General features: G+C 39.3%; 3 protein-coding genes across 10 annotated transcripts in view; 1 reads left to right on the top strand and 2 right to left on the bottom strand.

Annotated features, from left to right (window-relative positions):
* The window catches only part of apba2b (amyloid beta (A4) precursor protein-binding, family A, member 2b), an 86,687-nt gene extending 85,720 nt beyond the window's left edge, over window positions 1-967 (top strand). For all 5 annotated transcript variants that reach the window (XM_085759346.1, XM_085759352.1, XM_085759357.1 and 2 more), the window contains one exon: window positions 1-967. This exon is cut by the window's left edge and continues 603 nt beyond it. The gene's annotated coding sequence lies outside the window, so the exon portion shown is untranslated.
* Window positions 968-3,333: 2,366 nt separating this feature from the next.
* sord (sorbitol dehydrogenase) lies at window positions 3,334-8,443 on the bottom strand. The gene is made up of 9 exons (XM_085759779.1): window positions 8,363-8,443; window positions 8,218-8,251; window positions 7,256-7,420; window positions 6,594-6,753; window positions 5,579-5,697; window positions 5,138-5,203; window positions 4,871-5,049; window positions 3,892-4,013; window positions 3,334-3,803 (listed from the first exon to the last, which is right to left on the bottom strand). Exons 1-9 carry the CDS (start codon window positions 8,414-8,416, stop codon window positions 3,638-3,640), a joined length of 1,065 nt encoding a protein of 354 aa, XP_085615905.1. The 5' UTR covers window positions 8,417-8,443; the 3' UTR covers window positions 3,334-3,637.
* Window positions 8,444-9,533: 1,090 nt separating this feature from the next.
* The window catches only part of terb2 (telomere repeat binding bouquet formation protein 2), a 3,457-nt gene continuing 490 nt past the window's right edge, over window positions 9,534-12,500 (bottom strand). The window contains exons 2-8 of one of the 4 annotated variants that reach the window (XM_085759802.1): window positions 12,199-12,230; window positions 11,720-11,801; window positions 11,471-11,610; window positions 11,145-11,203; window positions 10,990-11,057; window positions 10,147-10,232; window positions 9,534-9,966 (exon numbers count right to left, since the gene is read on the bottom strand). In XM_085759802.1, coding sequence (XP_085615928.1) covers window positions 9,821-9,966; window positions 10,147-10,232; window positions 10,990-11,057; window positions 11,145-11,203; window positions 11,471-11,610; window positions 11,720-11,801; window positions 12,199-12,230 — 613 coding nt within the window. In that variant the 3' untranslated portion in view covers window positions 9,534-9,820. Of the gene's footprint in view, window positions 9,967-10,146; window positions 10,233-10,989; window positions 11,058-11,144; window positions 11,204-11,470; window positions 11,611-11,719; window positions 11,802-12,198; window positions 12,383-12,500 lie in introns of those variants that run through there. The other 3 variants (XM_085759811.1, XM_085759794.1, XM_085759816.1) reach the window with 3 other exon arrangements.

Here is a 12,500-nt window from a genome sequence, read left to right as displayed (position 1 = left end):
ATTTGTCATGTAAATACATATTTGCTAATATTGTAACTGAGGGCAGTGGGGAGGAGGAGCTAAGGGCCACAGCTGCACTGTAAATATTTATTGAATCTCGCTGTTTGAATCGAAAAACAGGCCTCGATGATGGCAAAGACACAATTAAATGCCGGTTATTATAGCGGTTGCCATTGAAAAAGGGGGGGGGGGGGATTACTTTAGTGTTTGAACTGTTGGTAAGTTGATATGTTATGATTGATGTACATGTGAATCAAACCAGTGCTTGCAGCAGCAGGGGTTTATGGGAGAAACGCCATATCCTTTTTTGATTTACATCATTTTACGGCAATACACGAGTTCAGCCTCCTGAACGGTGACGGTACTACAGTACGTCTTTTCTAAATCTCATGTACAAACACTCACACATTTAAATAACATGCAACCGAGTCACACTATTAACATGCATTAATTATGCTTTTGATATCAAAGTCACACAAAGAATGAAAAATGAAGTTTTCTTTTGCGTGCTACTCTACTGTATGTTCATCTTTTAGTGTTCCTGACTGAAGCTCATGAATACTATGAGTGGATTGTGAATGTAACTGTGTTGTGTGAGCTGTCCCATTGCCATAAGCAGTATTAGAATGTCTGTACATAAAGAGAAACTCGTCTAGTATTGTGCTCATGTTAAAACACCGGAAAAAAAACGACAAAAAAAAAATCAAAACACGCAGGTTTAGTCACATCTTCCCACACCTGTATGTTGTTGGCTTTCAGTCTGGAGAGGGAAAGAGAGAACTGTGAATCTCACACTGTGACAGAACAAAGCCGTACTGTACCGCAGAGTAACGGCTTTACAATGCATTGTAGTAAAAAAAAAAAAAAAAAAAGATGTTTTAACCATATGAACATTATCTGTGTGCATGCTTCGTAAAAGTAGTATCATGTCATTGTGGCAAGATAATAAAACCTGAGCTAAACCTGGCTGCTTTTGAAACTGTTTCTGAAATATCGTGGTGGTGTTGTGTCAACCTAAGGAATGGGAAATACAACAGAGAGGAACATTAATCCCATAAAGGTATTAAAAATTAGGTAAATTACTAATAATTTTGACCCTGTGTGTTAAAACTAAAAGCTTAAACTGCATAAACTGAGTAACTTTTAGTCTTAATTGAACTTTTAACTTGAATGTAGAATTCAGAGTTGGTACACATCTCAATTTTACGCCACATATTGATCCTGAGTGGGTTTTAATTTACCTGAAAATAGAGGAGAAGCTCACAGCTGGAAGAAACAAAACAAAACAAACAGCAGAAGGTAAAAACAGCTTGATCTTGTACGTTTATCCTGAACATTTCTGCTCTATAATGCAGAATACATTTTCTCATAGCAGACACACACAATCAGTACAGCTGTGTCCCAGTTTTATACCACACAGGTCTGTTGTGTTTTCACATTTGAAATCAAACTGAATCTAGGTAGTTTTAGAGATAATTGTTAAAATATAGTGTAGTGTTTTCCCATGATGCAGTGCACCAAGGCAACAGCAACAACAGATGCCAAGAGAGAGGAGAAAAATATCTTAGAAAGATCAAATGCTTAGAGAAGTTCCCTGGAAGTACATCATGTTCTTGTTCGGTTGTTGTGCGACGTAGTGAAGTATTTCATTGATCACATTGTGCTGACGGTGCAGAGTCTTATTGTTAATTTGTTGTGTGGAACCGGAGCAAGTTCAGAGTTTATTTATGGCGTCTTCTGGCTGGATAAGTTATGAAATCGATTACATTTGAAGACTGTGTGTACCTGTGATCTATCTCAAGGTATCGATCAACTAAACAAAATGAGGATTAAACCTTTAGAGAAAAAAAACATTTTATTAAATTAACAGTGATTCTCTTGAACCTGTTTCCTGCACTTGAACATCTAAACATAGAACTGGGGCCCGTTGTTCGAAAGTAGAATAAAGATATCCAGGATAAGTGGAAAAGCCAGGTTGGACAAAGTCTCATAAATCCATCCTGGCTTAATTGGTTGTTGGAACGCCGAGCCAGGCTGAGGAGGGGTGGCTTTGTCAAGCCAGGTGTAATTTATTCTCTCGTCAGTAGACCACAGAGATTGATCACAGATTCACCGATGAGTGGACAGGTGTGGCCACTTTTCCTCCAATCAACAACGGATCTTGACGTAAGGTGACACACCTCTTAGAAAAAAAAAAAAAAAAGCACCACCGCTGTCGTAAAGCTCAGAGAGAGTGCAGCGGACAACTGCGGACTGATTGAATGTGGAAGTAGCCTAATCCAAAATTATAATCACAATTTAAGTTCCTTTCACAAATTAACAGCTGTGCACTTTGCCTTAATGATGAGCAGTGGAAGTTGATACATTGCACTCATCTCTTATCATCTAAAGTAAAGTTCATACAGCACAAATACAAGTGGCCAAAAGTGCAACAGGTGAAAATTAATTAAATATAAGAACATTATGCAGTCTGATGCTTCAATAAATTGCCGATAACAATGTTCAAATGAGGTGTATAAATTATTTGGAAGGTGCCTGCTCAAACAATTGTATTCTTGTTTTCTTCCCTCAACCAATATTCGGCCAATATACTGTATTTTGTAACATATTTTATAATAATAAAAATAAATCTATTGCTAATTTTGCTTTTTTTTTTTACTAGAGGTCATAGAAAATATCATAGATGGGTCACAGATATCGAAAATAGTTTGTATTGTCTCAAGAACAGTGTGCACAATTCTGTGCTACAGATTTCACAAACCGTCAGACATCTTTATGCCCTGCATTTGAAGAAGCAGGCAGCGCTCGCAGATGCAATGATTCAGTGTGAGAAGCAAATGAATAGCCCTAATTATGAAAAAAAGAAAAAAAACCTAATAAATATTGTAAATGTTTCATGTTATTTGATTATTGTAAATGTATTTAGTTTGTTTAGAAATCAGGCCAATATGTAGGGTACATAACATGGAATAACTGTATAAAACATTGATTTCTGATCAGAGTGACTGCTGACTTCACAGATAAAGACAACAGAATCAACTTAGCCTGGCTGTTAGCCTGGTCTGGAGCAGGCTAGCTGCAGAGAATAAATCACCATAGTAACTTGACCAGGATAAAGGTATCCAGCTTTCGAACAACCAAGTTGAGGCTAAATTCAAACAGGATAACCAACATATCCTGGCTTAATCCCTTATCTAGGTTTCGAACAACAGGCCTGGTCCAACCCCTGCTGATGATTCTCCACTTTAAACCTCTGGTTCCCTCTACTGTTTAAAACTAGGAAATGCAGGTTCTGTAAAAAAAAAAAAGAAAGAAAAAAAGAAAAGAAATAGACACTGTAATTAATGTTTTATTGTTTAAAGGGTTTATTTACTCTGTGACAGTGTTTAAAATTATTCTAAATTCCAAAAGTAACACATTGCAAATCATAAACAATTATATTAAAATAATTAAAATGATGGTTATATAACAATGTTGATGATTATGAAACAATCACTCGTACCGTTTGATGCTAATTACACGTGTCGTGCTACAGGACTGTTGTTGTTAGTGTGTCTGTTTGAACCAGCCGTTATCTGTCTCGGGGTCAATGTCCAGTAGTTTGTGGACGTCTGCCCGTCACGCCGAGCCGCTCTCATCAGGGGTTCTGGTCGCTCTGGTCACACTTTAACATGACCTTTATCCCGAGACCCTGGCGCGTGGTTTCAAAGGCCTGGACCGCCTGCTCCAGAGGGAACCGGTGCGTCACCAGCGGCTTCACGTTCACTTTCCCCGACGCCAACATGGCTATGGCCATCGGCCAGCTGCAACACAAAATAGATACGTGTTGTAAATATCTCTCCCTGTCTGCAGCTTTTCTTCATAAACATGGAGGATTTTTGATCTTCTCACGTGTTGCAGTAGCGGAAGACGCCCCTGATGTCCACCTCTCTCACCGCAGCGTTGATCAGAGGAATCGTGGCCATCTCTGATCCGAGACCCACCAGCACCACCACGCCTCCTGAACGTGTGGCCTGGTTGAAGAAAAAATAATCATAACATGGACTTAAAGGGATACTTCACCCAAAATTGATAATTAACCAATCATCTACTCAGCGTCATGCCAAGGAAGGGTTTGGAGAACTTTCTGAGTCATCAAAGCGCTTTAGGAGTTCCAGGGGGGGTCCGGCTGGCAATGGATTTTCATATAATGTCGGTGGAGTTCACTTTTGAATCGCCCAAAACACACAGTATGAAACATCCAGATACCTCCATACTGCTCGTCCGTACTGACCCAAGTGTCCTGAAGCCGCCACATGAAAAAGTTGTTCAGAAAGAATTAATCTGATCTCTGTTTTTATCCTTGTTGTAGCAGCAGCTCCCAGTGGCTGTGCGAGATGCGTGAGATTTGCTGTGAGATGTTCTTCCGTGTTTACATCAAACATCCAGTGGTTTACAACAACAAACGAACATCTCGCAGCAAATGTTTGCGCATGTGCACAAACATCAACAGAGCCACTGGGAGCTACTGCTACAACAAGGATAAAAACAGATCAAATACATTTTTCTGAACAACTTTTTCGGCTTCAGGACACTTGGGTCAGTAGGACGAGCAGTATGGAGGTATCTGGATGTTTCATACTGTGTGTTTTGGACGATTCAAAAGTGAACTCTATCCACCGCCATTATATGAAAATCCGTTGCCAGCCGGACCCCCCCTGGAACTCCTAAAGCACTTTGATGACCCCAAAAGTTCTCCAAACCCTTCCTTGGCATGACGGTGAGTAGAAAATTTGTGAATTATTGATTTTGGGTGAAGTATCCCTTTAAAGTGGATGAAACATTGTGATATTTAATACATGATAATTATAAAAAACGAATGGTCGCTCACATAGATGGCGGTCTGGATGCTGCTCTCAACACCAGTGCATTCGATAGTGATGTGAGGCGGCGCTCCGAGCATGTCCTCCACGCTCTTGGCGAGCTGCTGCGCTCCGTCTCCTCTCTTCACCGTCACCTGGAAGTCCGCACCGAGCTCTTTGGCCACCGTCAGACGCTCAGGGAACAGATCTGAAGGTGGATTAGAGACAAAACAATAAAAAAACAAAACAAAAAACAACTACTATAATGTGTTTGTTGTTTCATTTCAGCGTGTTACCGGTGATGACGACCTGCGAGGCTCCCATCGCCTTGGCCACGAGCAAACAGACCAACCCAATGGGTCCTGGAAATAAACAAGATGACAGAAACTGAAACTGTAATAGGAAAACAAAACAGCTGTTTCCCCTGGTGTTGGTTAACACGGGTTAATAATGTTCACTGGCTTCTTTTCAGCACAGTGGAGCTGTTACACATTAAGTCTCCGAGCTGTGTGAAGGTTCACGGGTTCTTGACTTTCGTTGAGTCAGGATGATTCTCACTTTCTCAGCTCAGTGCCCAGATTCCACCACTTGCACAGACATGTTCTTTAAACACAAGACAATCGTCTATTTTTTTTTTTTATATCGGTTTGCTGCATGTCCTGAAACGTGCAGGAATGTTGCAGACTCAGTTTCTCATCCTGCCAGTTTAATTTAAGTTAGTTTAATTTTTATTTCACCTGCACCACAGATGAGCACGGTGCTGCCGAGCGTGACCCCGGCTCTGCGACAGGCGTGGATCCCCACGGACAGAGGTTCGATCAGAGCTCCCTCCTCAAACGTCACATTGTCAGGCAACCTTGAACAAAGAAACAGAGAGAGAGAGAGAGAGACGAACAACAGAATTTCAGTGTTAATTTCGTCAGACGAGACTAGACGAAATATATTCATCAACTTGTTTTAGCACGAAAACGAAAGACAAAAACGAGACAAAGACGAGATTAAATCAATGCCTTTAAACACTGTGAAGAAATTAACACGCGTTTTTTGTTGACGAAAAAGTCATCACAGACTTTTAAATTACAATCCAAAAAGTGCCTTAACTGGATGCGCGTCAGTTTTTTTCTCTTCCTGCGCTGCTGCCAGGTGTGTGTGTGTGTGTGTGTGTCTGAGTCTGAATGAGGAGCACACACCCACCGGTGCCGTCTGTGCTAAATGCGACGAGTACAAACAGAGCTTCTCTGCTAAAACGTGCTGCTTTTAACCCGTGTTTCAATAAATGTATTCCTGCCTGAAACACACTGAACAATAGAAGATAAAACTCATTATTCCTTATTTGAGATGTCGTAGCTGCATCTGGGTCGATATGTACCTGCTTTAAAAAAAAAAAAAAAGTGAGAAATGAGTGAGTGAGAAAAAGACTAAAATGAATCTATTGGTTTGACTAGATTAATTTTGATTAACATTACTGTCAAACTGCTTTCAAAGACTAAAAAAAGACTATAGACTAAAACTAGACTATAATACCAAGACTTTTTGTCGACTGAAATGTGACTAAACAAAAAAGAATACAAGGTGACTAAATATGACTAAAACTAATAAGGGCATTTGACACAAGACTAAAACTAAATTGAAAAATAGCTGACAAAATGAACACAACAGATATAGGAGGATATGTGCAACGATTGGGCAACAGAGTCGGTTGGCAGTTGTTAGGTAACATCTGGAAAGAGAGAGAAAAAAAAAGACACCTACTTGTAGCAGAAGTTGGCGTTGTGTGTGTAGTATCTGCACAGGTTCCCGTCGTCGGGGGGTGTGGCACAGAAGAAGATGGTGGGAGACAAGTTGTATCGTCCGTTTTTGAAGAACTCGTCCATCTCGCGGGGAACACCAGGCTCTATGGCCACTCTGTCGCCTGGAAAACACACGTCAGGTTCACACAGCACTGGCAGAGCAACATGACAAACTCCAAATACTCTCAAAGTTGAAATAAGTAATAATCCTTTTGTTTGAAATGTAAAAGTTTCACCTTTTTATTGTCTAAACTCTGGTCCAACCAGGTCAATTGACCCAGTCTGACAGTATATAGGTATAAAATCACTGCATTACAACATTTTAGTCCACTTTCCCACTCTGTTTTGGACTTTTATGGTTAATAATCTTCCTTTACATAAAAATATACCTTGTTTTAGAGTCTAAATTTAGTAGTTTTAATACTTTTTCAGCTTTGTGAGGAGTTCATCATTGTAGTGATCAGGTCAAGAGTGATTATTTTCAGGAAGGAACAAAATATTGAAAACTCTATTTCTAATATAAACACATTTGACAACAGGAAGGCTGAATATTGGATTTCTGCAGTGCACACTTCATCAGATGTTTTTAGTGGATTCTCACAGCTCAGGGAGACACACACTTACCCACTTTAAGGTGTTTGACTTCTGATCCGACCTTCGCCACTCGTCCCGCCGCCTCGTGTCCCAACACCATCGGCTTTTTGAGCACAAAGTCTCCGATCCGGCCGTGCTGCCAGTAGTGGACGTCTGACCCACAGATCCCCACAGAGTGCATCTGGAGCAAAACCTCTGGACACCAAACAAGAGACAGGATGACGGCACGGTGACACTGACTGATGCTAAACAAAAAGCAATAGATTATTTTATGACCTGATACTGTATCAGATCTTTGTAGCACTGTAGAGATTTGTTATCAATAGTTGCTGGAGGTGACAGTGGTTGTTTGTTTTATTTGAGCCTTGTTTGTTCAGACTGCATGTAAAAAATAGTGTATTTCTGAATGTTTATCTTACCCTTTCTGTCACACTTGTGAATCTTTTACTGATTGGGTCAGATCATGGTTAATTACTGCAATTCCTCTGTTGAGATTGTGTATAAAATATTTACAATGATGTAGGAAACGTGAAATACAAATATAGGTCAAAGTCTGAATGCTGTGTTTGTGCATGTAACACTGTGTGATCTTCACAGGATTAGAGTTTTTCTAAAGAAAATTACAACATTGGCCTTGCTTATAGTATCCCAATATATCACATAATAATATCATATTGTCCCCGCCCTTCAGGGTATGTGTAGGGATTACCAGATTTTTGCCATTATTACACAGCCCTCCTTGTGAGCTGAACTGTACATACACAACTTTTTAATGCAGAATTTGAACGCTTTGCCAAAATATAGATTGTAAAACTCAATGAATAGATGTTTTTTTTTATAAGTTTGTGTATGAACATGAATGGAGGTGCAGCTGCAAAGCGAACCATGCACATTTGCACGATGTATGGTGTGTGTGCAATGCATGCTGCATTAAATGGTTTACACACCTTATTTAAATATACATTATATGCATCTAGCTGTGAATAGTTTACCATTAGGTCCTGGCTCCGGGACAGGCCGCTTGTCCTGTAAGAAAATGAATAAAATGCATAGAAAATAAAAACAAAAAAGACGACAATCAGTTCCTCTCAGTCTGTTTTAAACACATAAATAATATGGAAGTAGTTCGTCTCCTACCAGCCGGAGGTCTCCCTGGGCGTGAAGCACCACGGACAGGTTCTCCTGAGCCATGTCGACCTGCAGCGCTGAGGTGTGAGCACAGACCTCGGACCTGTCTCGTGTTTTCTGCCCGAGTCAAAGTACAAACTGGAGCAGCTTCCTGACAAGTCCGGCTGCCACCACAACAAAGCGTCTGATTGGTCGAGCAGCTGCGGGCCAGTCCACTCTGCGGAGCGGGGAGGGGGGGAACAGTTCGGTCAAAAAACAAAACAACAAAAAAATACGTTTATTCTGATGTCCGAGTGTAGATGTTAAATGTATTCGTCTTAAAATGACAGTAAGTTAAGTTTTTACATGTCGGGTTCAGGTAAATGTTATGAAAAAATAGACGTACTTACGCGTCAGTTTTAAACGTTGTCAGACGTTTCATCGTGGGTGATACCACTGAATCAGTTTCTAGGGGGTGAAAACCTTACAGAGCCACAAAGAGAAGCATTTTCTTCATATAAACCTCAAATTAATCTGTAAATTGTGGTTCATTTAGGACACAATCTGGATTTAAGATGACATTATTATCAACATCGGGATTTTCTGCCCATTTCCCCAACCATCTGAATCGACTGCTCCAAAAACTAAATCATGGTTGGTTGTATAAAACACACCTGACAGGTGCGTCGCCCAAACCTGTCCTGATCACTTGGGTGCTTTTCTGCCCAAACATCTTAGTTAGGAAGTTAAAAATTGACATAGCAAATTTTAAGACGTCTTTTTTTTTTTTTTACAATGACGTTATTTTCTGTTGTTTTAAGACGTTCAAGTTTGACGTCTTGGACCAAACAGGGTGGACAAAACACTACCAAATGTAACTGAACAAATAAACTGAGTCTGAGCTGAGTCTTTCTGTTATATACTTAAAGTTTACACGTTGTTATTGATTGTACCAAGTTGGTATCAATTATATGTGGGCATCTTATCAATATGAACACCGCTGGTTTACTGCAACACGTTTCATGACACATATCATTGGAAAATAATAATCAATCAAGTTTGGATACAGGATGCTGAAGCTTAGGGGAAAATGCTGCACTGCACTGCACCTCTTACTGTAACAATATAATAGTGTGTTTCACATCATTGCACATTTGCAATAATCACAGAGTCATCATGTGACACTGACGTCACAATAAACCAAACAGCCACTGACTTACATCAACTCTTGTGACTCAGCTGATGGACCAGAAACTGAACTGATGCAACACTGACACAGGTTTTTGATACAAAAGAACCATTTAATTTACCATTGACATTGAGATGTTATTTAAAAAATCATTGTTTATGACGATGACATCGTGTGACAGTGAGTTATCTATGTAAGTCTGATTTATTTAATGTACACATCTGCACTGCAAACACAAATAAACTCATATCGTATCTCATCTTATCTACAGACTGACACTGTAAATGGCACAACTGTAACTACTTGTTCTTCTTTAATGCGCTTTGCTTGTGATGTGTGTTTGCAGATGTGAGAGCTTCACAGCCGGAGCAGTGGGAGGAACGTCCAGGATGGAAGTCGCGCAGATCACCTGAATATTTTGGCAGCTTGTCCATGCTGATGTACCCTCCTTCAGTGAATAAGATAACAGAAAAAAAAAACATGATGTCAACATGTGGTGTTGAATAATATCTCATGATCTAAAAATAGACTGCACTGGAGCTTTAATATCTATTAACAATTAACAATTAACAAACTACAGACATTTTATCGATGAATACAGAGTGAATTGTAATAGATATGTCACCTGTGAGCACGTTATCGACTGGATAATCATGACAATGATCACACGGAGGGGCATCAGCTACCAATGAGTCCATGAGCCATTCATAACTGTAAAAGGAATAAGGATTAAATTACTTTACTGGACAGTTAACAACACAAATGATCCTGTGCTTGCCAAGATTTAAAACCTTAGATCTAGAAATATTAGATCAATTATCTTGTTTTAAAAGTTATAAACACTGGTTCCATCTTTGAATTAAGGGTATGTTCTTAAATTGATTATGAATGTGTAAAACAAACAACATTAGATAGAGTTGTTGACCTTAAAATCTGTAATTTTTCCTCATTTGAAACCTTGAATATTCACTAGAGGCGACTCATTTCTAGACTGAACCAACTTATTTTAAGATTTTGTGTCAGGTAAATGGACACATCATTTCACCAGAATTAAATAATTTTCTCCTCAAATTCAGAGTCTTTTTCTTGTATTTTAAAGGTGTTCAGAAATGGCCGTTTGTCCTGTTTGTCGCGCCGAGTTTTCACGAGTTGCCGCACGAGTTTACCTGAGGATCCAATATCAGTGGCTGATGAATCCTGAGCAGGCTGACGTATAATCCGTGCGCCTGCATTATCCAATGCGGAAAAAAATACCAAACTTTCATCCCGGACTTAATCAAAAATAGAGTTTTGCACAAAGTTTGGGCTCCATCGTCTGATAGATGAGTTATTACACTAACGTTAGGACCCACAGTGGGCTCAAATTCAATTTTCTTTTCTGTACAGCTCAACTTTAACTAATCATTTTTGCAGTGCAGGATTTTTTGAGCTATAATTTTAAAATATTGAAAGTAGAAGTCTGACATACTCATCGCTGCTTCCCTCTGCTTCACTGCATTCGCTGTCTGTCTGACAACTAACACTGTCGGAGGAACCCTGTGAAATTGACAGCAGTTCAGTTTTGGTGAAGATTACAGTCATTTATGTGATTTGCCTCTGAGAAAACTGCCTGGTTTTATTTACCTGTGATAACTGCTCATCCTCACACTCCCAAATCAGCCTCCCAACGACGTTTCTGACTTCTGAAATCACAATCAGAGGAACATATTAATTCATAGACCTGGTTTACTTTGAAAAAAAATAAATAAATAATCAAAGTGGTTCCTGGTGATTTTGGCTAGAGCCTTCAAAGCGAAGGAGCAACTATATGTAATATGTCAAAATTACAGTATAGATAATATTCTACTTAAGTGTCACAGATTTCTAAAACACTTGCATTAAATCTAATTACACAAACATATGATAAAGTGAATAATAGAAGGTAATGAACATATAGTAGTCTTCTTCACCGTCCTGTACTGAGGGTGGTGGCAGCACATAATGACCGATGCTCACAGACTTTACACTCTCGCGGCTCTCACAGGTGGACAGAAACATGCCGTGAAAAACCGTCACCTTGCTCAACAGGTAATCTTTGCTCTCAAATATCCTGAAAAACAAAACCAAAGTTAGAGCTTTAAATGGATTATTGGTAAATTACCTTTTGCTAGATCACAAGAAATGCTGATATTTTTTGGTTTTGCCATGCTGCTTCTCACCTCACAGTATCTGGACATGCAGCATCTTCACTGAAAAGATAATCTGCTTTCCTCCAACCAGCAACTGTGCCACCTTCCTGCACTACAACAGAGATATGTTGGGAACAAAAATCCAACTCAGACAAAATTTACAGCATGTCCTCAACTAAAATTGTAGATTTTATTTAACTGCACTGTATATTGATTCTCATTTTTGAGATTTTTTTTTTTCAATCTAGTAAACAATTAATATTGTTCTGAGGAAGCTTATAAAAATGTATTCACTGTTTACAAAAATCTATTTGACGGATATAAGTCAAATCTACTGTATTTCATTACAGTATAGGCTACTGTAGATCTATTTATTGTATCTACCACTATCTCACACTGCTTGATGAAACTATGTTAGGTTAAAAGGACATAATTATAGGGATTGCCTCCTTACTAACTAATAAATGCATTTCAGGAACATTAGCTTAAGAAAACCTTAAAATACTTACTCCAGAAGCTGCAGCGCTTCTGTGGCACACTGCTTGAAAACCAGGCAGACTTGTTCTTAAACATAGCACCAGATTTCTCTTTAGATAAATACCGTAGTTGTTTGCTAGTTAGCCTTATTTGTTTATTTTTTTGTCTTTTTCGATCGGACATTGAGGTTCTTCTTCCGTGCTGCGGCCTCTGTGGTTTGGCGCTCAAATGCCCGTGATGCTGCTTTCAAATGCCGCCGAAAACTGTCGGAAATCGTTTAATTCGACGGCGAAGCGGATGTATTGTAAATTAAGCTAGTTTAGCGGCTGGAGTT

The sequence above is a fragment of the Trachurus japonicus genome, chromosome 3, assembly GCF_045865225.1.
Source record: "Trachurus japonicus isolate A0001 chromosome 3, Traja_1.0".
Taxonomy (NCBI): domain Eukaryota; kingdom Metazoa; phylum Chordata; class Actinopteri; order Carangiformes; family Carangidae; genus Trachurus; species Trachurus japonicus.
This window is presented reverse-complemented; position numbering and strand designations above follow the sequence as displayed.